The sequence below is a fragment of the Muscardinus avellanarius genome (genome assembly GCF_963383645.1).
Source record: "Muscardinus avellanarius genome assembly, chromosome: 14".
Classification (NCBI taxonomy): Eukaryota; Metazoa; Chordata; class Mammalia; order Rodentia; family Gliridae; genus Muscardinus; species Muscardinus avellanarius.
This window is the reverse complement of record NC_137800.1, coordinates 86545968-86568517: the sequence shown is the minus strand read 5'-3', so window position 1 is coordinate 86568517 and position 22550 is coordinate 86545968. Positions and strand designations below refer to the sequence as shown.

The 22550-nt window shown below is 47.5% G+C and overlaps 1 protein-coding gene across 1 annotated transcript; it reads left to right on the top strand.

Annotated features, from left to right (window-relative positions):
• Window positions 1-453: 453 nt before the first annotated feature.
• On the top strand, window positions 454-22335 carry MOG (myelin oligodendrocyte glycoprotein; the record flags this gene model as incomplete). Its single annotated transcript, XM_080710339.1, is given in 9 exon segments — window positions 454-541; window positions 3169-3516; window positions 11650-11763; window positions 13709-13729; window positions 15577-15597; window positions 19791-19907; window positions 20301-20331; window positions 20333-20374; window positions 22251-22335. Coding segments are annotated over 9 exon segments (867 nt in total).
• Window positions 22336-22550: the final 215 nt, after the last annotated feature.

Sequence of the window (22550 nt, the reverse complement as noted above, 5' to 3'; positions counted from 1 at the left end):
TTTTTTTTTTTTTTTTTTTAAGCCCATAGTATTTGCCCTTTCTTGGCTAATTCTGGGGGGGGGGGGGTGAGACAACTTGAGAAAACCTTGCAGAGTCCGTGAACAAGCCTCTTCTGAGGCCTAGCAAGTGGCCAGCTCTGGGATGCCCTCTCTGGGCCGGCCGCTGAGAGCGGGTGAGGGAGGACGGCTCAGTACCAGGCAGCCGTCGCTCCGTTGCCCTGAGGGGGTGGGGCAGGCCAACCCTGGCCATCCTCGGGGTCTGTAGCCCTTTTGTGTGGCAGGGGTGACGTGGGACTGTTTCTCGGGGACAGCTGGCCAGGGTGGAGGCAGGGCCCCGGCAGCTCGGCCCTCTCAGACCCCTCCTGCAGGCTCCTGGGGCTAGAGACATGCTGCCCAAGGGCCTGCGCCTGGCCTGAGCCCACCGCGGGGACTCCATCCCCAGTCACAGTGGAGATGGCGCCATCGTTGAACTTCTTTCTGTCTGGCTACAGACTCGGCCTCCTCCTCCTTCTCCTTCTCCAGGTGCCTTCCAGCTACGCAGGTAAGACTTGTTTATTCCTGCTCTGGGAGACTGAGAATAGAAAGTTCCCCAAGGCTCACCTCCTTCAACCACCCCCCAAGGACTACACGAGTTATCTTTCTAAGCCATCCCTCTGCTGACTGGTTCTCTCCTCAGAACCCTCTGCTGCGGGCGGGCCTGTGATCCCGGTACTGGGGAGGCTAACATGAGCGCTAACAGGTTTGAGGACAGTCTCAGTAAATGGGGCCGGATGCTCAGCAACCTAGCAAGACCCCGTTTCTAAATGAAATAGGGGTGAGGGGTCTAGCCCAGAGGTAGTGTGACCCCGGGTTCAATCCCCAGGACCAAAACAAGCAAGAAAAAAAAAAAAAACCGTTGTGTTTTGTGGCTCCTTACACATAGAATCCAAGCTGGTTTTTTCTTTGTTTTATACAAAAATATACATTTTATTGCTAATAAGCTACATCCCCAGTTCTTAGAATCCTCTCTCTCTCTCTCTCTCTCTCTCTCTCTCTCTCTCTCTCTCTCTCTCTGTACTTCAAGGACACCCACCTACCTCTGAGCTACACTCCCAGCCCTTTTAATTTATGTTTTTAAATTTTGAAACAGGGTCTCCTTAAGTTGCGAAGACTGGCCTGGAACCTGTGATCCTCCTATCTCAGCCTCCCAAGCACTGTGATTACAGGCTTCGGCCACTATGCCTGGCTGAGCCCAAACTCTTTAATGCTACCTTAATAAAGGCCCTCTTTGAACTAGTTCTTCTCCTTTTAACTGCCTCCCCCTTCCCAATAAACGCTTGTTGAGTTATAGAATGCCTTCTACAGAATTAGGAACCAACAAGTTTTTGTAACAAAGCCTCTTCCCCCACATGGAGAAGACACAGAGAGAGCTGAGCGTGTGGCTCGGGGTAGCGCACCTGCCTTCCATTGGTAGGACTCTGGGTTCGATCCCTCTGAACTGCATAAAGAAGACAAGAGCAGGCCTGGTGGTGCATGCCTGCAATCTCAGTACGTGGAAGGCTGAGACAGGAGGACTGCAGGTTCAAGGGAAGCCCCTGTTCCAAAATAAAAAGTTAAAAGGGATGGGGGTGTAGCTCAGAGGTAGAACACCCCTGAGTTCAATTCCCAGTCATGAAAAATAAAAATAAATTTAAACTGGGGATTGAACCCAGGGACATTCTACCTCCAAGCTACACCCCCAGGCCTACTTTTTTTATTCTTTTTTTTTTTTTTTTTTTGCGAGTCTAGGGATGGAACCCAGACACATTCAACCTCTGAGCTACACCCCCGCCCCATTAGGGTCTCACTAAGTTGTGGAGGGCCTCACTAAGTAGCTGAGGATGCCCACGAACCGCGATCCTGCTGTCTCAGCCTCCCAAATGCTGGGATTACAAGCGTGCGCCACCATGCCCAGCTTTTTTTTATTCTTTAGTTTGAAACAGGATCTGACTAAATTGCTGAGAGCCTCACTAACTAGCCGAGGCTGGCCACAAACCAGAGAACCTCCTGTCTCAGCTTTCCAAGTACTGTGATTACAAGTATGCACCAACACGCCTGGCCTCAGCTACTTAATGAGAACCTCCGCAACTCAGTGAAACCTCGTTTCAAATTAAAGAATTAAAAATGGAAGCCGGGTGTGGTGGCTCACGATTGTAATCCCAGCATTTGGGAGGCTGAGACAGGAGGATCGCGCAGGTTCGAAGCCAGCCGTGCTGGCTTAAGAGACCCTGTTTCCAAATATAAAAAAGTAAAAAATAGGTCTGGAAGTGTAGCCTGGAGGTAGAAGGGCTTCCAGGAACCCCAGTACATAAATAAATAAATAAATAAATAAATAAATAAATAAATAAATAAATAAAAATAAAGAATAAAAACCAGGGCTGGGGGTGTAGCTTGGAGGTAGAAGGGCTTCCAGGAACCCCAGTACATAAATACATAAATAAATAAATAAAACAAAATAAGGAATAAAAACTAGGGCTGGGGGTGTAGCTTGGAGATAGAAGGCCCCGGGGTTCTATCCCCAGTGCCGTAAAAAAATAAAAACTAAAAAAATAGGGCAAGGGGTGTACCTCGGAGGTCGAATGCCCCTGGGTTCCATCCTCAGACCTGCAAATAATAATAAATATAATAATAATAATAAGCCGGGCGTGGTGGCACACGCTTGTAATCCCCGCGCTTGGGAGGCTGAAACAGGAGGATCACGCAGGTTCGAAGCCAGCCTCAGCTACTTAGTGAGGCTCTCAGCTACTTAGTGAGACCCTGTTTCCAAAAAAATATAAAATGGGTCTGGGAGTATAGCCCGGAGGTAGAAAGCCTCTGGATTCCACCCCCAGTACCGATAATAATAATAATAATAATAATAATAATAACAATAATATTTAAAAATAAAGAGCAAGCCGGGCGTGGTGACCCACACTTGTAATCCCACCATTTGAGAGGCTGAGACAGGAGGATGACCACTTGACGCCAGCCTCAGCTACTTAGTGAGGCCTTTTGCAACAAAGAATAAAAAATAGGGCTGGGGGTGTAGCTCGGAGGTAGGATTCCACCCCCAGCACTCCTCCAGAACTGAGCCTCCCTCCTTCCCATTTGAAGCAGCCTGGTCTGTCGCGGCGCCCTCTGACGCCCTTCCTTCTCCCGTGTCTCGGACAGGTCAGTTCAGGGTGATAGGACCCAAGCACCCCATCCGGGCTCTGGTCGGGGACGAGGCGGAGCTGCCCTGCCGCATCTCTCCCGGGAAGAACGCCACGGGCATGGAGGTGGGCTGGTACCGGCCCCCGTTCTCTCGGGTGGTCCATCTCTACCGAAACGGCAAGGACCAGGACGCCGAGCAGGCCCCCGAGTACCGGGGCAGGACGGAGCTGCTGAAGGAGGCCATGGGCGAGGGGAAGGCGAGCCTGCGCATCCGGGGCGTGCGCTTCTCCGACGAGGGAGGGTACACGTGCTTCTTCCGAGACCACTCCTACCAGGAGGAGGCTGCCATGGAGCTGAAAGTGGAGGGTGAGTCCTGCCGCGGGGCTGGGGCTGTCTATGGGTGGCCCGGGCTTCTCTTTGACCCCTGGATCGTTTTTAGTCTTTATTATTTATTTATCTGTGTGGGAGGGTACTGGGGATGGAACCCAGGGGCTTTCTACCTCTGCCCTACACCCCCAGCCCTATTTTTTAATTCTTTTTTTGTGTGTGTGTGGTGGTACTGGGGGGTGGAACCCAGGGGCTTTTCAACCTCCGGGCTATACTCCCAGCCCTATTTTATACTTTATTTGGAAACAGGGTCTCACTAAGTTGCTGAGAGCCTCACTCAGTAGCTGAGGCTGGCTACAAACCTGTGTGATCCTCCCTCCAAGTGCTGGGATTACAAGCATATGCCACCATGCCCGGCTTAATTCTTTATTTTTTTTTTTTTTTTTTTTTTTTTTTTTTTTTTTTTTTTTTTTTTTTTTTTTTTTTTTTAATTTATTTATTTTTATTGGTGCACTGTATTCATACATCATAGTAGGATACATACTTTTGTAGACATACATGCACACTTTCCCAGTCAGCCCCCACCCAATCCCCACCCCATTCTCTCCCCATCCCTCCCTCCCATGCTTGGCTTAGTAGTTGACATCTAGTATTATGGCAATTTATCTAAAATTAAAAATGATAATTTCATATAACAGTTTCATTTGTCTGATACCAAGCTTTTGATGACTTAAAGATAACATTTCAATATTTCTTTTTGCTTTCTTTCTTACCAGAGAATATTTTTTTCTATTTTTTAGGTGAAACTATCATATATTTATATATTTATTTTTCAGAAAAAAATCTATCCTAATATGGAATATGGACTCTAGGTACCCAAAACGCTCTTGAAAAAGAACAAAGCTAGGAGATATATATTTTCTGATTTCAAACCATATAAAGCTACAATAATTGAAACAGTGTAGTACTATTCTAAAGGCAGATATATAAACCATGGAAGTTAAATAAAAGCCTAGAGCTAAATTCTTCCCTATATTGTCAAGTTATTTTTGACAAGGTTTCCACGAACATTTGGTGGTGGAAATATTAATCTTTTAACTAAATATTGCTAAAAAATAATAATTACATGGAAAAGAATAAAATTGGACCCTTACCTAATCCCATATACAAATATTAACTCAAAATAGATAATAGACCTAAATATAAATCTTAAGACTATAAACTTTTAGGAGAAAATCTGGGTCATAAAACCTCACAACATTGAAATTGGCAGTGATTTCTTGGTTATGATTTCAAAGGCACAGGCAACAGAGGAGTATACAAACTCCCTAAAAAAAAAAAATTGTATATCCAAAGACAATGTACACAGAGTTAACAGTTACTAATAGAATGGGATAAAATATTTCCAAATGCTATATCTGAAGGTATATTAATATTCCAACTAGGAATCCTAAAAATTAACAACAATAAAGGCAAACAATACCCTTTAGAGATAGGTAAAAGACTAACATAAATAATGAATCTCCACAGATAACCAATCTTAGTTGTTTGTTGGATGGAAAATCTTGTTTCTCTAGTTCTGGAGTATGTTACCTATTTCTTCTTTGTAGTTAATCTCTTTGAGTATTTTCTCTAGTGCTGGTTTTGAAGACATAAATTCCTTCAGTTTCTGTTTGTCATGGAAGCTTCTTATTTCTCCATCTAATTTGATAGAAAGTTTTGCTGGGTAGGAAATTTTTGGCTGGAAGTTGTTTTCTTTCAGAGTTTGGAATATGTTACTCCAAGCCCTTCTGGCTCTCATAACTTGGTTTGGGAAGTCTGGAGTGATTTTAATTGGTTTGCCTCTGAATGTCACTTGGCCCTTTGCTTTTGTTGCCTTTAAGATTCTCTGCTTGGCTTCCACATTGGTCATTTTGACAATTATGTGGTGTGGGGATCCTCTTCTCCGATCCTGTCTAAAGGGAGTTCTATAAGTTTCCTGGATCTGTGTATCAACCTCTTGCTCTATATTTGGAAAATTTTCTGCTATTACTTCCTTGAAGAGATTGTTGATCCCTTTGGTTTCACTTTCTTTTCCCTCCTCTATTCCAATTATTCTTAGGTTAGCTCTCTTAAAATGGGCCCATATTTCTTCAATATCAGATTCCTGCTGTCGGATATTTTTTTCTAGATTAGAAACTATGCGTTCATTTTTGGATTGCTCATCTTCTAAGAGCGAGATTCTGTTCTCCATGTGTTCTAATCGGTTGTTTGTGCTTTGAATTGAGGCCTTTACTTCATTAATTGCATCCTTTATCTCTTTTTGGCTCTCTCTGAGTTCTTTTCGAAGCACCTCTATTATTTCTACAGTTATTTTCCTGATTTGATCTTCTAGAAATCTCTGATTTTCAGTTTTATCGGGTTCTGATGTTGTGGGGTTGTGGGCATTTATTGCTCCAGTATTACTCCTCTTTCCCATGATTTCGGAAGTTTGTGCCTTCTCTGGGTTCTTCCCTTGGGTCACTATGACTTCACTTAAGGTGCTCTGGATCTCGAGTCAGTAGTATCTCAGACCCCACTACACCTTTACTGGGTTGTATCACAGAGTCTCCGACCCAGAGAGTCGATAGAGGCTGCTTTAGACTGTGGGGGGTGCCAGGTTGCACGTTCTCCTATGGTGTGATATCTCTGCCACCGCCCCTCCCCCACTGGGTCAAGTCCCAGGGAGTACAGTACTGGGATTTCTCCTCTGTGGCCCGCAATTTGACTCACTGTTCTTGAGTACGCAGATGTAGCTGTACTGGATTCGGTGAATTCTCTGCTCCTGCCGCCGGTGGCAATATGGCGCCGCTGCTACGCCCTCGGCTGTGGGGCTGGTGTTTTTCTTCTTGGTTTTGGTTTCCACTCTGAATCCCTGCAGCGTGTGCTGAGCTCGGCCACTGGGAACTTTAGATGTTCTCTGCGCGGAGAAATCCTGCCTGGCTGTTCCGCAGTGGCTCACCTCAGCTTGCTGTAGCCGTCCCGTGAATTCGCCGGCAGTATGGCGCTGCTGCCGCCGCGTCTGCCGCGTCCTCGGGCGATAGGCCGGTTATCTCCTCTGTGGCTCTGTTCTCAGTCCGCTTTCTCTCTGGAGCCTGGTGATTTTTTGTTTCACTGGTGATGGTGTTTTCTGGCTATGAAAGGCGCTGATTTTGTGGTAATGGAGGTTTGTTGTTAGCGGGGCTCTTAAGCCCCGCTTTTCTCGGTCGCCATCTTCCCGGAAGTCTCAATTCTTTATTTTGAAACAGGGTCTCACTGAGTTGCACAGGGCCTCACTAAGTAGTAGCTGAGGCTGTCCAGGAATCGTGATCCTCCTGTCTCAGCCTACCAAAAGCTGGGATTACAGGTGTGCACCACCACACCCGGCCTAAATTTTTTTTTTAATTGGGTATGTGGTACACACCTGTAATCCCAGTATTTGGGGAGACTGAGACTGGAGGATCAAAGGTTTGAGGTCAGTCCAAGCAACCTAGAGATATCCTGTTTCAAAACAAAAATTAAAAAGGGCTGAAGGTATAGCTCAGAGGTAGAATGCCCACACCACACACATACACACACACGCAGACAAGCACACACACACACACACACACACACACACACACACAAAGCTGGGTGCAATGGCACATGCCTATAACTGCAGTACTTGGGAGGCAGAGACAAGAGGATTGCAGGTTCATGACCAGCTTCAGCTATTAGTGAAGCCCTCTGCAAGTTAGTGAGATGGTGTTTCAAAATAAAAAAATAAAACAGAGCCAGGCGTGGTGGCACATGCTCGAATCCCAGCATTTGGGAGGCTGAGACAGGAGGATTGCTGTTCGAGGACAGCCTCAGCTACTACTTAGTGAGGCCCTTTGCAACTCAGTGAGACCCTGTTTAAAAATAAAAAATTAAAAAAATAGGGCTGGATGTAGCTCAGAGGTAGAATACCCCTGGGTTCCATCCCTAGTACCACGAAAATAAATATATAAAAAATAAAATAAGGCCGGGCGTGGTGGCGCACGCTTGTAATCCCCGCGCTTGGGAGGCGGAGACAGGAGGATCGCGCAGGTTCAAAGCCAGCCGCGCGCGCTGGCTTAAGAGACCCTGTTTCCAAATAAAAAAGATATAAAATAGGTCTGGGAGTGTAGCCCGGAGGTAGAAGGGCTTCCAGGAACCCCAGTACCACCAAAAATAAATAAATAAATTAATTAATTAAATTAAATTAAATTAAAATAAAATAAAGCTCAGAAGTTGAACACCCCTGGATTCCATCCTTAGTCACACACACACACACACACACACACACGTGTGTGTGTGTGTGTATTCAGAGCTACACCCTCAGCCCTATTTTTTATTCTTTAATTTTTAAACAGGGTCTCACTAAATTGCAGAGGCCTCACTAAGTAACCAAGGCTGGCCGCAAACCTGCGATCCTCCTGTCTCAGCCCCCCAGGGATTGGGATTACAAGCGTGGCCCACCACATACAGCTCACAAAGATTATTTTAGGGTGATGCCAGATGGCCAGACGGTTTAGCGGCTTCCCGGAGGAATGGCCAAGCGATGAAAGCAGGCTACGGAAAGTAGGAAGGAAAACCCCGTGACTCTGTGTGTGTGTGTGTGTGTGTGTGTGTGTGTGTGTGTGTGTGTGTGTGTGTGCACGCTCACAAGAAAGTTCATATGAATCACTTTGGTGGAAGGAAAGAGAGAAAATAGAAGTGTGATCCAACCAAAGAATAAAAAAGAAAGCCCGTAACTATCCATATGATTATATTTATCCATTCGTATACAAGTGTATATAATTTGGCCAGGCATGGTGGCACATTCCCATAAGCCCAGTACTTGGGAGTCTGAGACAGGAGGATCACAGGTTCAAAGCCAGCCTCAGAGCCAGGTGTGGTGGCACACGCTTGTAATCCCAGAATTAGGGAGGCTGAGACAGGAGGATCGCAATGCGCGGACAGCCTCGGGTACTACTTACTGAGGCTCATTGCAACTCAGTGAGACCCTGTTTCAAAATAAAGAATAAAAAATTAGGGCTGGGGATGTAGCTCAGAGGTAGAATGGTCCTGGGTTCCATCCCCAGTAGCGCAAAAAACAAAAAAAAGAACAAAAGTGTCCCGCAGCCTGGGCATCCCTCCTCTCCCCCTCCCCACCTGCTGCGCAGAGACAATCCAGCGCTTCTGCGTGTGGGGCCGGAGCCCGTGGCAGGGCTGGGACCAGAGGCCGGCATTGTGTGCTCAGTAACAAAGCGCTGTTTCTAGAGAGGCCTGCAGGGCCCCAAAATAGCTGTGTGTGTCACACGCCGTTCCTCAGACAGCTGTTTCTCCTGGGGAATTTTTATCCCCAAAGAAGTCAGATAGGAAGGACTTCTCCAGTTACAGATTTTCTTCCTTCCTGCTCAGCAGCTTTCTACTTCAGTAACTGCCTCGCCAACACAACATGTACACACACACACACACACACACACACACACACACACTCTTACACAACCGAAACAAAATGAAAAAACCTAGTCAGGCACAAGCCTGTACTCCCAGTACTTGAGACCGGGGATTAACGCAAGGAGACTCTGTGCAACCTAGTGAGATCCTGTTTCAAAATAAATAAGGTGGGCGTGGTGGTGCACAGCTGTAATCCCAGCCTTAGAGAGGCTGAGACAGGAGGATCTCGGTTCACGGACAGCCTCAGCTTCTCCTTAGAGAGGCCTTTTGCAATTCAGTGAGACCCTGTTTCAAAATAAAAAATAAAGCCGGGCGTGGTGGCGCACGCTTGTAATCCCCGCGCTTGGGAGGCTGAGACAGGAGGATGGCACAGGTTCGAAGCCAGCCTCAGCTACTTAGTGAGGCTCTCAGCAACTCAGTGAGACCCTGTTACCAAATAAAGTATAAAATAGGTCTGGGAGTATAGCCCGGAGGTAGAAAGCCTCTGAGTTCCACCCTCAGTACCACCAAGTAAATAAACAAACAAACAAACAAACAAATAAAATAAAAAGTAAAAACTAAAAAATTGGGCTGGGGATGTAGCTTGGAGGTAGAATTCCCTGGGTTCCATCCCCAGTACCGCAATAAATAAATAAATAAATAAATACCCCCTGAATTCAATTCCCTGTGGAAAAAAAAAATTAAAAGAAAATTTTATCTGTACTGAACATGTAGATTTTTTTCCCTGTGGGTATTTCCTACATAATACAGTATAACAGTTTACATAGAATTGACATTGTATTCGGTGTTGTAAGTAATCTAGAGATGATTGGGTGGGACAGTACTGGGGACTTAACTCAGGAGATCCTACCTCCAACTACAGCCCCAGTTCCATTTGAATTGTTGTTTTTTCAGTAGTAGGGATTGAGCTCAGGGGCACTCTACCTCCAAGCTCTACACCCAGCCCTATTTTTTAATCTTTATTTTGAAACAGGTCTCACTGAGTTGCGGATGGCCTCACTAAATAGCTGAGTGCTGGTCGGGAACCTGCGATCCTCCTGTCTCAGCCTCCTAAGTTCTGGGATTACAGTCCTGTCCCACCACACTCAGTTTAGCCCTATTTTATTTTAGGTACTGGGGATTGAACCCAGGGGCATTCTACCTCCAAGCTACATCCTGAGCCCTTTTTAGTTTTTTTTTTTTCTACTTTGAATCAGGGTCTTACTAAAATGTTGAGGCTGGCCTTGAACCTGGTATCCTCCTGCCTCAACCTCCCAAGTACTGGGATTATAGGTGTGTACCACTGTGCCCATTAGAAAACACTACATTTCAGTTTTAAGGTGACTGAAATTAAATAAGTATTTATCCTGTATTCAGGTTCACAGATCCTTTGGCTTCCTACACCATCAACAACCTATTTCTTTTTCTTTTTTTTTTTTTTTTGTGGGTCTGGGGGTGGAACCCAGGGGCATTTGACCTCCGAGCTACACCCCCTGCCCTATTTTTTATTCTTTATTTTGAAACCGGGTCTCACTGAGTTGCGGAGGGCCTCACTAAGTAGCTGAGGCTGTCCATGAACCACGATCCTCTGGTCTCAGCCTCCTGAATGCTGGGATTACAAGCGTGCGCCACCACGCCCGGCTTAACAACCTATTTCAAGCTCACATTCTTTTGTACTTTATTACTGTAGCTGTGTGTGTGTGTGTGTGTGTGTGTGTGTGTGTGTGTGTGTGTTACTGGGGATGGAACCCAGGGGCATTCTACCTCTAAGCTATACTCCTAGTCCTATTTTTTTATTCTTTATTTTTATTTTTATTTTTTGTGGGTCTGGAGATGGAACCAAGGGGCATTCTATCTCCAAGCTATACCCCCAGCCCTATTTTTTATTCTTTATTTTGAAACAGGGTCTCACTGAGTTGCAAAGGGCCTCACTAAGTAGCTGAGGCTGTCTGCGAACTGTGATCATTCAGACTCAGCCTCCCAAATGCTGAGATTACAAGCGTGCACCACCATGCCCAGCTCATTTGATTCTTTATTTTGAAACAGGGTCTCACTGAGTTGCAAAGGGCCTCATTAAATAGTAGCTGAGGCTGTCCTTGAACCCCTATCCTCCTGTCTCAGCCTCCCAAATGCTGGGATTACAAGCATGCACCACCACACTCTGCTCAATGCATACTTTAAATCACTTGACAAAGTTGGGTGAGACCCTGTTCCAAAAGCAAAAAAAAAAGGGGGGCTGGTGGTATATTTTGGAGGTAGAATGCCCCTAGGTTCCACCCCCAGTACCGCAAAGGAAAAAAAAAAAAAAAAAGCCAGGCATGATGGTGCGTTCTTGTAATCCTAGCACTTGGGAGGCTGAGACAGGAGGATAGCAGTTTGAGGACAGCCTCAGCTGCTTAGTGAGGCCTTTTGCAATTCAGCGAGACCCTGTCTCAAAATTAAAGAATAAAAAAATAGGGCTAGGAGTGTAGAATGCCCCTGGGTTCCATCCACAGTACCAGAAAAAAAAAAAAAAAATTAGGTGTGTAGCTTGGAGATGGAATGCCTCTGGGTTCAATCCCCGGTACCAACTAAACTAAACCAAACCACTAGACACTCCAGACCACCACCGTTAGTGGAATTGAGCCCACTTCTGCGAGGCCCGGCCAGCTGTGCCGGGCCGTCGCCTCCTTTGGGCCTGGTACGCTCCTCCTTGGGGTGGCTTAAGACGCCCCACGGGCCGAGGGTGAGGCTGGCTCCCGGTCTCACTTCCAGATCCCTTCTACTGGATCAGCCCCGGCGTGCTGGCGCTCCTGGCCGTGCTGCCCCTGCTCCTCCTGCAGGCCTCCGTGGGTCTCCTGTACCTCTGGCTGCAGCACCGACTGAGAGGTACGTGGCCACCCTCCCGCTCCAGCTGCCTCCCAGAACCGGGCCGGCTAGCGCTTACTTTAGAGAGGGCTCTGAATTCGGAACACCACGGTGACTTGCTTTCTAGCTTGTGGAATATTGTCACATGGATGATAGGTCCCTGCGTCTCCCCGGGAGGTAAGTCTGACACGCAGCAGGACGCATCTGGGACCTGGAGGGTCAGGGATTGGAACCAAGGACACAGATCAGAGCCCCGGCCCTGCAGGCCTCCAGCCTCAGCCTCCAGTAGCTGGGATTACAGGTGTGCAGAGCTGTGCCTCACCCCCCAAGGGAGGGTCTGGGGCCTGTGAGCACAAACAGGGATTCAGTGTGATTTAACAATGAGGTCTTTTTCCTTACCTTGAATTCATCCCAGATATTTAGTTCACCATTTCTTTCTCTTTTTTTGCGGTATGGGGGATGGAACCCAGGGGCGTTCTACCTCTGAGCTCCACCCCCAGCCCTATTTTTATTCATTTTCTTTTTTCTTTTTCTTTTTTTTTTTTTTTTTTTTTTTGCAGGTCTGGAACCCAAGGGCATTCTACCTCTGAGCTCCACCCCCAGCCCTATTTTGTATTCTTTATTTTGAAACAGGGTTTCACTGAGTTGCAAAGGCCTCATTAAGTAGCTAAGGCAGCCGGGCGTGGTGGCGAACGTTTGTAATCCCCACCAGGAGGATCGCGCAGGTTCGAAGCTAGCCCCGCGCGCTGGCTTAGGAGACCCTGTTTCCAAATAAAAATGCAAAAATAGGTCTGGGAGTGTAGTCCGGAGGTAGAAGGGCTTCCAGGAACCCCAGTACCACAAAAAAAAAAAAAAAAAAAGTAGCTAAGGCTGCCCACTAACCATAATCCTCCTGTCTCAGCCTCCTGAATGCTGGGATTACAAGCGTGCGCCACCACGCCGGGTTAGTTCCCCACTTCTCCCACATGAAGAAAGCCTTCAGGCCAGGCATGGTGGCACCTGCCTGTAATCCCAGTATTTGGGAGGCTGAGACAGGAGGATCACAGGTTTAAAACCAGTCTCAGCAATTTAGCAAGACTCTCTGCACCTTCGCAAGATGCTGCCCCCCCAAAAAAAAAAACCCCAAAAGGCTGGGGGAAGGGTGTGCCTCAGAAGTATACTACCCCTGGGTTCAATCCCCAGTACACAAAGGGGAGGGCGGCCTTCAGCCATCATGGCTGACTGAAACAAATGATAAGAGTTGAGATCTGGGCATGGAGACGCTCCCTTGTAATCCCAGCATTCGGGAGGCTGAGACAGGAGGATCGTGGTTCCCGGACAGCCTCAGCTACTTAGTGAGGCCCTCTGCAACTTAGTGAGACTCTGTTTCAAAATAAAGAATAAAAAATTGGGCGGGGGGCATAGCTCAGAGGTAGAATGCCCCTGGGTTCCATCTGCAGTATGGCAAAAAATATATATATATATATTTTTAGCAGCCTGGCACTGAGTTCCATTTCAGGCACTAAACCAGGAGCAAAATGCTTAGACTCTGCAGCCCCGATGCCTTTCAGTCCAGTAAACATCCTCCCTCTTGCGTCGCTGGGAGGATTAAAGGTGCTAATGTCACTCGGTGTCTAGCAGCTCCCTTCCGCGTTCAAACGGGAAGCACCTTGGTACTTACACGGTGACCAGGGTGCAGTGGCAGCGGGCGCTGAGGCCAAGAAAAGGAGCCGAGCCGGTGGCAGAGGTGCTGCGGCTTCCCACGGCTGTAGGAGAAGGCTGTCCACTTCCCCCCTATTCAATCCAGATCACAGCCAGGGACAGAGACAGAGGAACTCTTGGTTCCAACTCTACAACTGTCTGCTCTCTATAAAGATGCTCCCGGACTGCAGAGAAATAGCTTATGCAGAGGGCCGGGGTGCTGGGTACCGGTGATTCCACCTAGTACCAAAGCTGAAACTAAAAACGTTGTCTTTTTCTATTGTAGGAAAACTTCGAGCAGAAATAGGTGAGTTCCAAGTACCCTCTCTCCCTAATTCCTCTGTTTTGGTCTTTTGGCCTAAGTGAAATGGTCATTTTCTCAGATCATTTCTGCCTCTCCTAATACTATTCCAATTGGGAGATTCACTATTTAAAACAATAATCAAGAGCCGGGTGTGGTGGCGCACACTTGTAATTCCAGCATTTGGGAGGCCGAGACAGGAGGATCGAGGTTCGCAGCCAGCCTCAGTTAGTACTTAGTGAGGCCCTTTGCAACTCAGTGAGAACCTGGTTCAAAATAAAGAATAAGAAATAGGGCTGTGGACGTAGCTCAGAGGTAGAATGCCCCTGGGTTCTAGCTCCAGTACTGCAAAAAATAAATATATAAATAAATATATAAATAAAGCCAGGCGTGGTGGCGCACGCTTGTCATCCCAGCATTCGGGAGGCTGAGACAGGAGGATTCCGGTTCATGGCCAGCCTCAGATACTTAGTGAGGCCCTTTGCAACTTAGTGAGACCCTGTTTCAAAATAAAGAAGAAAAAATAGGGCAGGGGGTGTAGCTCAGAGGTATAATGTCCCTAGATTCAACCCCTAGTGCCATAAAAAAATTAAAAACTAAAACCAGCTAAAACTTTGAGTAAATCCCATGGTTCTTCCCTGCCTTCAGCCAGAGTAGAAGTAAAACCCTACAGCTTCTCTCCCTCTAGTGTAAGCGTTAGGACTAGAAGCAAATTTTTATTTTGTGGCCCTGGGATTAAACACGGGAACATTGTACCTCTGAGATACCTCCCAGCCCTTTTTTATTTTAATATTTATTTATTTATTTATTGCAGTACTGGGGATGGAACCCAGGGACATTCTATCTCCAAGCTACACCCCCAGCCCTATTTTATTCTTTTTATTTTTAAAAAATTTTCTTGCAGGTCTGGGGATGGAACCCAGGGGTGTTTGACCTCCAAGCTATACCCCCTGCCCTATTGCTTATTCTTTATTTTGACACAGTGTCTCAGTGAGTTGCAAAGAGCCTCACTAAGTAGCTGAGACTGTCCGCAAAGCGTGATCCCCTTGTCTGTTTCCGGAATGCTGGGATTACAAGCGTGCACCACCATACCTGGCTTCTTTATTTTGAAACAGGGTCTCACTGAGTTGCAGAGAGCCTCACTAAGTAGGTGAGGCTGGCTGCGAACCTTCCATCCTCCTGTCTCAGCCTCCCAAGTACTGGGATTCCAAGTATGCTTCACCACACCCAGCTTTTATTTTTTGAGGTCCCAATGATAAATTCAGAGGTGTTCTATCACTGAGTTACCTCCCCAGCCCTTTTCATTATTTTATTTATTTTATTATTTATTTATTTGTTTGAGGTACTGGAGATGGAACCCAGAGGCATTCTACCTCCAAGCCACACCCTAGCCCTCTGTTTTGTTCATTTTGAAAGAGGCCCTTTTTCTTTCTTTCTTTCTTTTTATATATTTTTTGGTGGTACTGGGGGTGGAACCCAGAAGCTTTCTACCTCCGGGCTATACTCCCAGACCTTTTTTATATTTTATTTGCAAACAGGGTCTCATTAAGTTGCTGAGAGCTTCACTAAGTAGCTGAAGCTGGCTTCGAACCCGTGCGATCCTCCTGCCTCAGCCTCCCGAGCGCGGGGGTTACACGCGTGCGGCACCACGCCCGGCTGGCCCTTTTTATTTCTGAGACGGCATCTTGTTAGATAGCCCAGGCTGGCCTCGAACTCCTCATCCTCCTGCAACACCCTCCCAAGAGTGGGATTACAGGTGTGCCACCGCCACCAGCTAGAAGCAGCTTAAGACTCAGGAAAATCATCCCCTTTGAGTGTCCTACTAAATTCATTTCTGTGTGTTGCTCTTTCAGAGAATCTCCACCGGACCTTTGGTAAGTGCAGATGAATTAAGGTCCCCGAGATCCACTTGGTATTTAACTGGGGTTCCAGGCTTCCTGGGGAACAAGGTCCTGACTCCTGGTAGGTCCTCTCTCCTCTTTTTCTTTTTTCCTTTTTTTTTTTTTTTTTGGTGGTACTGGGGGTGGAACCCGGGGACTTTTCTACCTCCGGGCTAAACTCCCAGACCTGTTTTCTATTTTATTTGGAAACAGGATCTCACTAAGTTGCTGAGAGCCTCACTAAGTAGCTGAGGCTGGCTTCGAACCTGTGCGATCCTCCTGTCTCAGCCTCCCAAGCGCGGGGATTACAAGCGTGCGCCACCACGCCCGGCACTCCTTTCTCTTTTTCTTTCTTTGAGTAAGTCGTCATCTGCATTCAGGACTGGTAAAATCAAAGCAAATGCTCATATAACATGTGACATCTGTCACATCTGTCTCACCAATTTAGCAAGACCCTCAACAACCTACTCAGACCTTGTTTCAAGATAAAAAGTAAAGTCTAGCGTGGTGGCACGCGCTTGTAATCCCAGCATTTGGGAGGCTGAAACAGGAGGATCAGGGTTCGCAGCCAGCCTCAGCTACTTAATGAGGCCCCTTGAAACCCTGTTTCAAAATAAAGAACAAAAAATAGGGCTGCAGTGTAGCTCAGAGGTAGAATGCCCCTGGGTTCCATCCCCATTATTAGCCCGGCATGGGGGCTCATGCCTATAATCGTAGTAATTTGGAGGCTGAGATGTGAGGATTGAAGGTCTGAGGAAGCCTCAGGAAGGTAGTGAGACTCAGTAACCTAGCGAGACCCTATTTCAGAAACAACAAAGCTGGCCACGAATGCACTTTGCAGACCTCAGCAGCTGGTGTCGGGCAGAGCGCAGACGCTGGTTGGTCTGAGCAGCCTTCCTGACTGGCTTTCGTCCAGGGCGGAATGTGACCCAAATCTGTCACCTGGTACCCAGTGCACAGCGCTTCCAGCCTAGGCGTTACGAACTCGGACCGGTGTGCGGACCTCATATACACGCGCTAAGTCTTGAAACAGGATCTTTTTTTTATTTTTTTATTTTTTGCAGCACTGGTGATGGTGATGGAACCCAGGGGCATTCTACCTCTGAGCTACACCCCCAGCCCTATTTTTTATTTTGAAACAGGGTCTCACTGAGTTGCAAAGGGCCTAAGTAGCTGAGGCAAGCCACGAACCGCGATCTTCTTGTCTCAGCGTCCCCAGTGCTGGGAGTACAAGCGTGTGCCACCACACCTGGCTTGAGAAACAGGATTTTTGTTCTGTGGAATTTGCGTATCTAAGGTCTTGACTGAAGGGTCTTCCAGACTGGGTCTCAGACTCTTCCTCCTGTCTCCTGGTCCCAGGGCCTCCAACATGCTAGACTAGCGCTCTGCCGTGGAACAGACACTTGCATCCATTCCCCAGCCTCAGGATAATGTCTTTTGTTTTGGTTTATTTATTTATTTATTTATTTATTTTGTACTGAGGGTGGAACCCATGGGCTTTTCTACCTCCGGGCTATACTCCCAGACCTATTTTATACTTTATTTGGAAACAGGGCCTCCTAAGTTGCTGAGAGCCTCACTAAGTAGCTAAGGCTGGCTTTGAACCTGTGTGATCCTCCTGTCTCAGCTTCTTAAGCGCTGAGATTATAAGTGTGCGTCACCACGCCCAGCATCAAGATAATGTTTTTAAATGTATACATAAAAGCCGGGTGTGGTGGCACATGCTTGTAATCCCTGCGCTTGGGAGGCTGAGACAGGAGGATTACGCAGGTTTGAAGCCAGCCTCCACTGGTTTAAGAGACCCTGTTTCCAAATAAAATACAAAAATAGGTCTGGGAGTGTAGCCCGGAGGTAGAAGGCCCCTGGGTTCCATCCCCAGTACCACCAAAAAAAAAAAAAAAAAGTATGTATGTATGTATATGTACATACATACATAAAATATAACACAGAGGCCGGGCATGGTGGTACACGCTTGTAATCCCAGCATTCGGGAATTCGGGAGGCTGAGACCGGAGGATCGGAGTCCTCCGCCAGCCTCAGCTACTTAGTAGTGAGGCCCTTTGAAACTCAGTGAGACCCTGTTTCAAAAATAAAGAATAAAACATTAGGGACTGGGGGTGTATCTCAGAGGTAGAATGGACCTGCGTTACATCCCCAGACCGGCAAAAAGGAAAAAAGAAAAAGAAAAAAGATAGAACACAGAGGATTACAAAGAAAAACTTTGTATTAAAATACTGATAGTTACATATAACAAATTAGACATATTAGCAAATGGTCCTCTAAATAAGAAAAGCAATGTATTAAATAACAATGTAGCCGTAACTCTTAATAACGCAGTTTCCACATATCTATACAAAAGAGAGCTGGAGACTTCTGGCACAGTTCTGCTGGGAATGAACGCGCCTCTGGTTCCGGCTGGTTGCAGCTTGGTGCTAGGGATAGAACCTGGACCTCAGAGAGCAGGCACTCTGCCCGGAGCAGCACCCCCAGCGGCTTGCTTTTATTAATATACTTTTCTTGGTGCATTATTCTCACATCATAACGTAAGTCATGGCGATGGTGACATCCACGCACACCACACCCGGCATATACAACCCTCGGCATCCCCATCTCCTCCTTCCCCAGGGTGCCGAGATCGGTATTGGTATTTTCACTTATGTACACAAAGACTACGGTAGTAATTCCTACACGGACCCTCACTCCTCCCTGGACCACCTCCCTGGCTCCACCGGAGTTTCCCCTCATTTCTGAAGCCCCTCTGGCGGCCTGGTTCATCCCTAGCTCCCGACAGAGCGAGCACGTCTCTGCCCCTTCGCCTTCTGTGACTGGCTAATCTCACCGAACACGGTGGCCTCCAGGGCCTTCCAGTTCCCTACGAATGACACACACGCACAACCGCCCGCCGCAAGAGCGCTTTTATCACCCAGGTTCACGGACTCCCTGGATTCTGTCCCCAGAGTCCACTGGTGCTCTTGGACTGAGGGTTTAAAACCCAGTAAGGAGCCGGGAGTGGTGGCGCACGCTTGTAATCCCCGGGTTTGGGAGGCGGAGACAGGAGGATCGCGCAGGCTCGAAGCCAGCCGTGTGCGCTGGTTTAAGAGACCCTGTTTCCAGATAAAATATAAAATAGGTCTGGGAGTGTAGCCTGGAGGTAGAAGGCCCCTGGGTTCCATCCCCAGTACCCCCCCCCAACACACACACACAAAACAACAAAAAAAGGAAGCTGTTGGGGGACACGCCTGTAATCCCATCATTTGGGAGGCTGAGACCAAGCTGTAACCTGCGCTGTAACCAAGAGAGAACCTCTTCCTTTTCCTCTTTTCTCTTCCCTTTTTGGTAATAAGGATTTAATTTCCAGTACCACAAAAAAAAAAAAAATATTTTTAAAGGGGGGGGTGTGAAGGGATATATTATTAAAATAAAAATTAACTATCAAAACAAAACTAATAAAGCCAGGCATGGTGGCACACATGTCATCCCAGTACTTGAGAGGCTGAAACAGGAAGATCTGGGTTCACAGCTAGCCTCAGCTACTTAGTGAGGCCCTATTTCAAAAATAAAATGTGTGAGCTGGGCGTGGTGGCACATGCTTGTAATCCCAGCGCTTGGGAGGTTGAGACAGGAGGATCACGCAGGTTCGAAGCCAGCCTCAGCTATTTAGTGAGGCATCAGCAACTTAGTGAGACCCTGTTTCCAAATAAAGTATAAAATGGTCTGGGAGTATAGCCCAGAGGTAGAGAAGTCCCTGGGTTCCACCTCCAGTACCACTAAAAAAATAAAAAGTGTGGGGTTGTAGTTCAGAGGTAGAATACCCCTGTGTTTAATCCACAGTACTGAAAAAAATTTAATTAATTAAATTAAAAGCCAGGTGTGGTAGTGCACGCTTTTCATCCCAGCATTTGGGAGGCTGAGACAAGAGGATTGCAGTTTGCAGACAGCCTCAGCTACTTCTTGAGGCCCTTTGCAACTCACTGAGACCCTGTTTCAAAATAAAGAATAAAAAAATAAGGCCAGGGATGTAGCTCAGAGGTACAATGTCCTTGGGTTCCATCCCTAGTACTGCAAAAAAAAAAAAAAAAAAAAAATTTAAAAATTAAAATAAAATATATTAAAAGCTATTTAAAAAACAGGGCATGAAGGGAGAAGGGAGACACATTTAACCCTGTTTGTTCTGGCAAATGATTTAGACCCCCACTTTCTGAGGGTGCCCTGCTGGAAGATAACCCTGTTTGTAATCGTGCCGGTCCTTGGACCCCTGGTGGCCTTGATCATCTGCTACAACTGGCTACACCGAAGACTAGCAGGTGCGGTGTGGGGAGGGAGGGATCAGGACCACTGGGGGGAGAGGGGAGAGAGCGGAACCAAGATTCCTGGGCCCAGCCAGGTATGGCGCACGGACTTGGGAGGCTGAAACACAAGGACTTGGGAGGCTGAAACACAAGAATCGCAGGTTGGTGGCCAGCCTCGGTTACTTAGAATGGCTCTGGGTTCAATCCCCAGTAACACCACCAAAAACAAACAAACAAACAAACAAATCAGAACAATTCTGTCCCTGGGCCCAATCCAGGCTCCTGGGAGGAGCTTCCCATGGGATCTCAGTGGACAAGGGAAGGAGGGGCAGGCCACCCAAAGGCCCAGCAGGAGGGAGCAGGGTGGAAGGGAGGACTTTCCACTGATATTCTGTTGTTTGTTTGCAGGGCAGTTTCTTGAAGAGCTAAGTAAGTTGTCTTTCTTATAAACTGAGAACAAAGAAGCCAGGGGAGGGAGGCCTGTGTGGTGGCACAGGTCTGTGATCTCAGGACTTGGGAGGCTGAGACTGGAGGATTGCAGGTTGGAAGCCAGCCTCAGCAACATAGGGAGACCCTGTTTTAAAATTAAAAAATAAAAAGGTTTGGGGTGTGGCTCTGAGTTAGAATGCCCCCAATTTCAATCAGAAAGGAGAGAGAGAAGCCAGCCTCCATTTTCTACTCTAAAAAGAATAAACGTAAACTGGGTGTCTTGGTGCACGCCTGTAATCCCAGTACTCCAGAGGCTGAAATGGGAGGCTCACAGTTTCAAAGCCAGCCTCAGCAACAAGGCTATCAGCAACCTAGCAAGACAGTTTCCAAATAAAAACTAAAACCAGGGCTGGGGATGTAGCTTGGAGGTAGAACGCCCCTTGGCTTGATCCCTGGCACCACAAAAAGGAGACCCCAGAGGCCTTTGTTTCCCAGGTGCAGTGGTTTCACGAAAGAAACTACAAATCCAGATGTCTCAGGTCATTTCCTCTCCTCCTAGGAAACCCCTTCTGAGTCCTGGCGTCTTGGCAGAGACCTCGCTGGTCCAGACGGAGCCCTGGGGCGTCTCGTCCACCAAGCCGCGCACTCATGGCCTCTCTGCTGCGGAGACATCTCAGTGTGCGCTTCCGGAATCCCGAAGAGAACTGACTTCCCTCTCTCCCCAGCGGCCTCTTTTCCTCCTTAGCTCACTCCTTCCTTCCTTCCCACTTTCTGCCTCCTCCGTCTTTCCAGTCCTCTGTCTCCCACCAGGAAGCCCTCTCTGGCCGAGGCCAGGCGGGTGTCTTCTCTCCCTTAGGACCCCGCGCGGGGCAGTGGCTGCCGAGACCCGCCTCGCTACGAATTATACCACGGAAACTTTACAAATGGTGGTTGCTTCTTCTAAGACCCCGTCCCCGATCCATCAGAGCTGTGGTGTGAGGGCAGAGAAGGGATGGGGAGAAAGGAGTCCAAAATAAGCCAGGTGTGGTGGCACACACCTGTGATCCCAGGCCTTGGGAGGCCGAGACAGGAGGATTCGCAGCCTCAGCCCTCCGCAACTTAGCAAGACCCTGTCTCAAAGTAAAAAGAAAAAAAAATTAAAACAGGTTGGGGGAGTAACTCAGAAGTAGAATATCTCTGGGTTCAATCCCCAGTGCCATACATACACAAAAAAAGCCCAAAACATCCCCAGTGTGCAGCCTGTAATGTAATTCCAGTGCATGGGAGGCTGCCACAAGGGGGTATAGGTTCAAAGCCAGCCTCAGAAATTAAGTGAGACCCTATTTCTTTTCTTTTCCTTCCTTCCCTCCTTCTTTCTTTCTCTTTCTTTCTTTCTTCTTCTTCTTTTTTTTTTTTTTTTTTTTTTTGCAGTACTGGGGATGAAACCCAGGGGCATTTTTACCTCTGAGCTGTACCCCCAGCCCTATTTTTTCTTCTTTATTTTGAATCCGGGTCTCACTGAGTTGCAAAGGGCCTCACTAAGTAGCTGAGGCTGTCCTTGAACCGCAATCCTTGGGTTTCAGCCTCCCAGATGCTGGGATCACAAGTGTGCGCCACCACGCCCGGCAGAGACCCTATTTCAAACTAAGTGAACTGTCGCGTGAAGATGTGGGGAGCTCCAACCAAAACCTGGATATGGGGCGAGAGCAACAGAACAAACACTGGTGCACGCCTGCAATCTCACTACTTGGGAGGCTGAGACGGGAGGATTGCATGTTTAAGTCCAGCCTCAACATTTTGCGACCCTGTTTCAAAATGAAAAATAAAATAGGGGGGAAGGCAGGCAGGCAGGAAAGGGCCGATGAGGAGCCCGGGCAGGGCGGCTGCTCCCCGCTACCTGGCGTCTTCTCAGTCCCTCACACTCTCCGCTAACCCTTTCCCTCCCATCAGCCCACCTACCAGAGTATCCCGCTGTATCAGCAATTACTACATGATGGCCTATCAGACGCGAAGACGCGAGCTAGGTGCTAATTAATAATACGAGTTTCTATGTGCACATTTCTTCCCTTTGCTCTGTTGTATTTCCTTTACCATCCGTTCTCTCTCTCCTGCTACCCCTGGAAGTCCGTCCTCAGGGACACCAGACACAGGAAAGACCTCTGAGCCCAGCGCTTGGGAGGCTGAGACGGAGGATCACAGGTTGGAGGACAGCCTCAGCAACTTAGGGAGGCCCTGCTTAAAAGTAAAAAT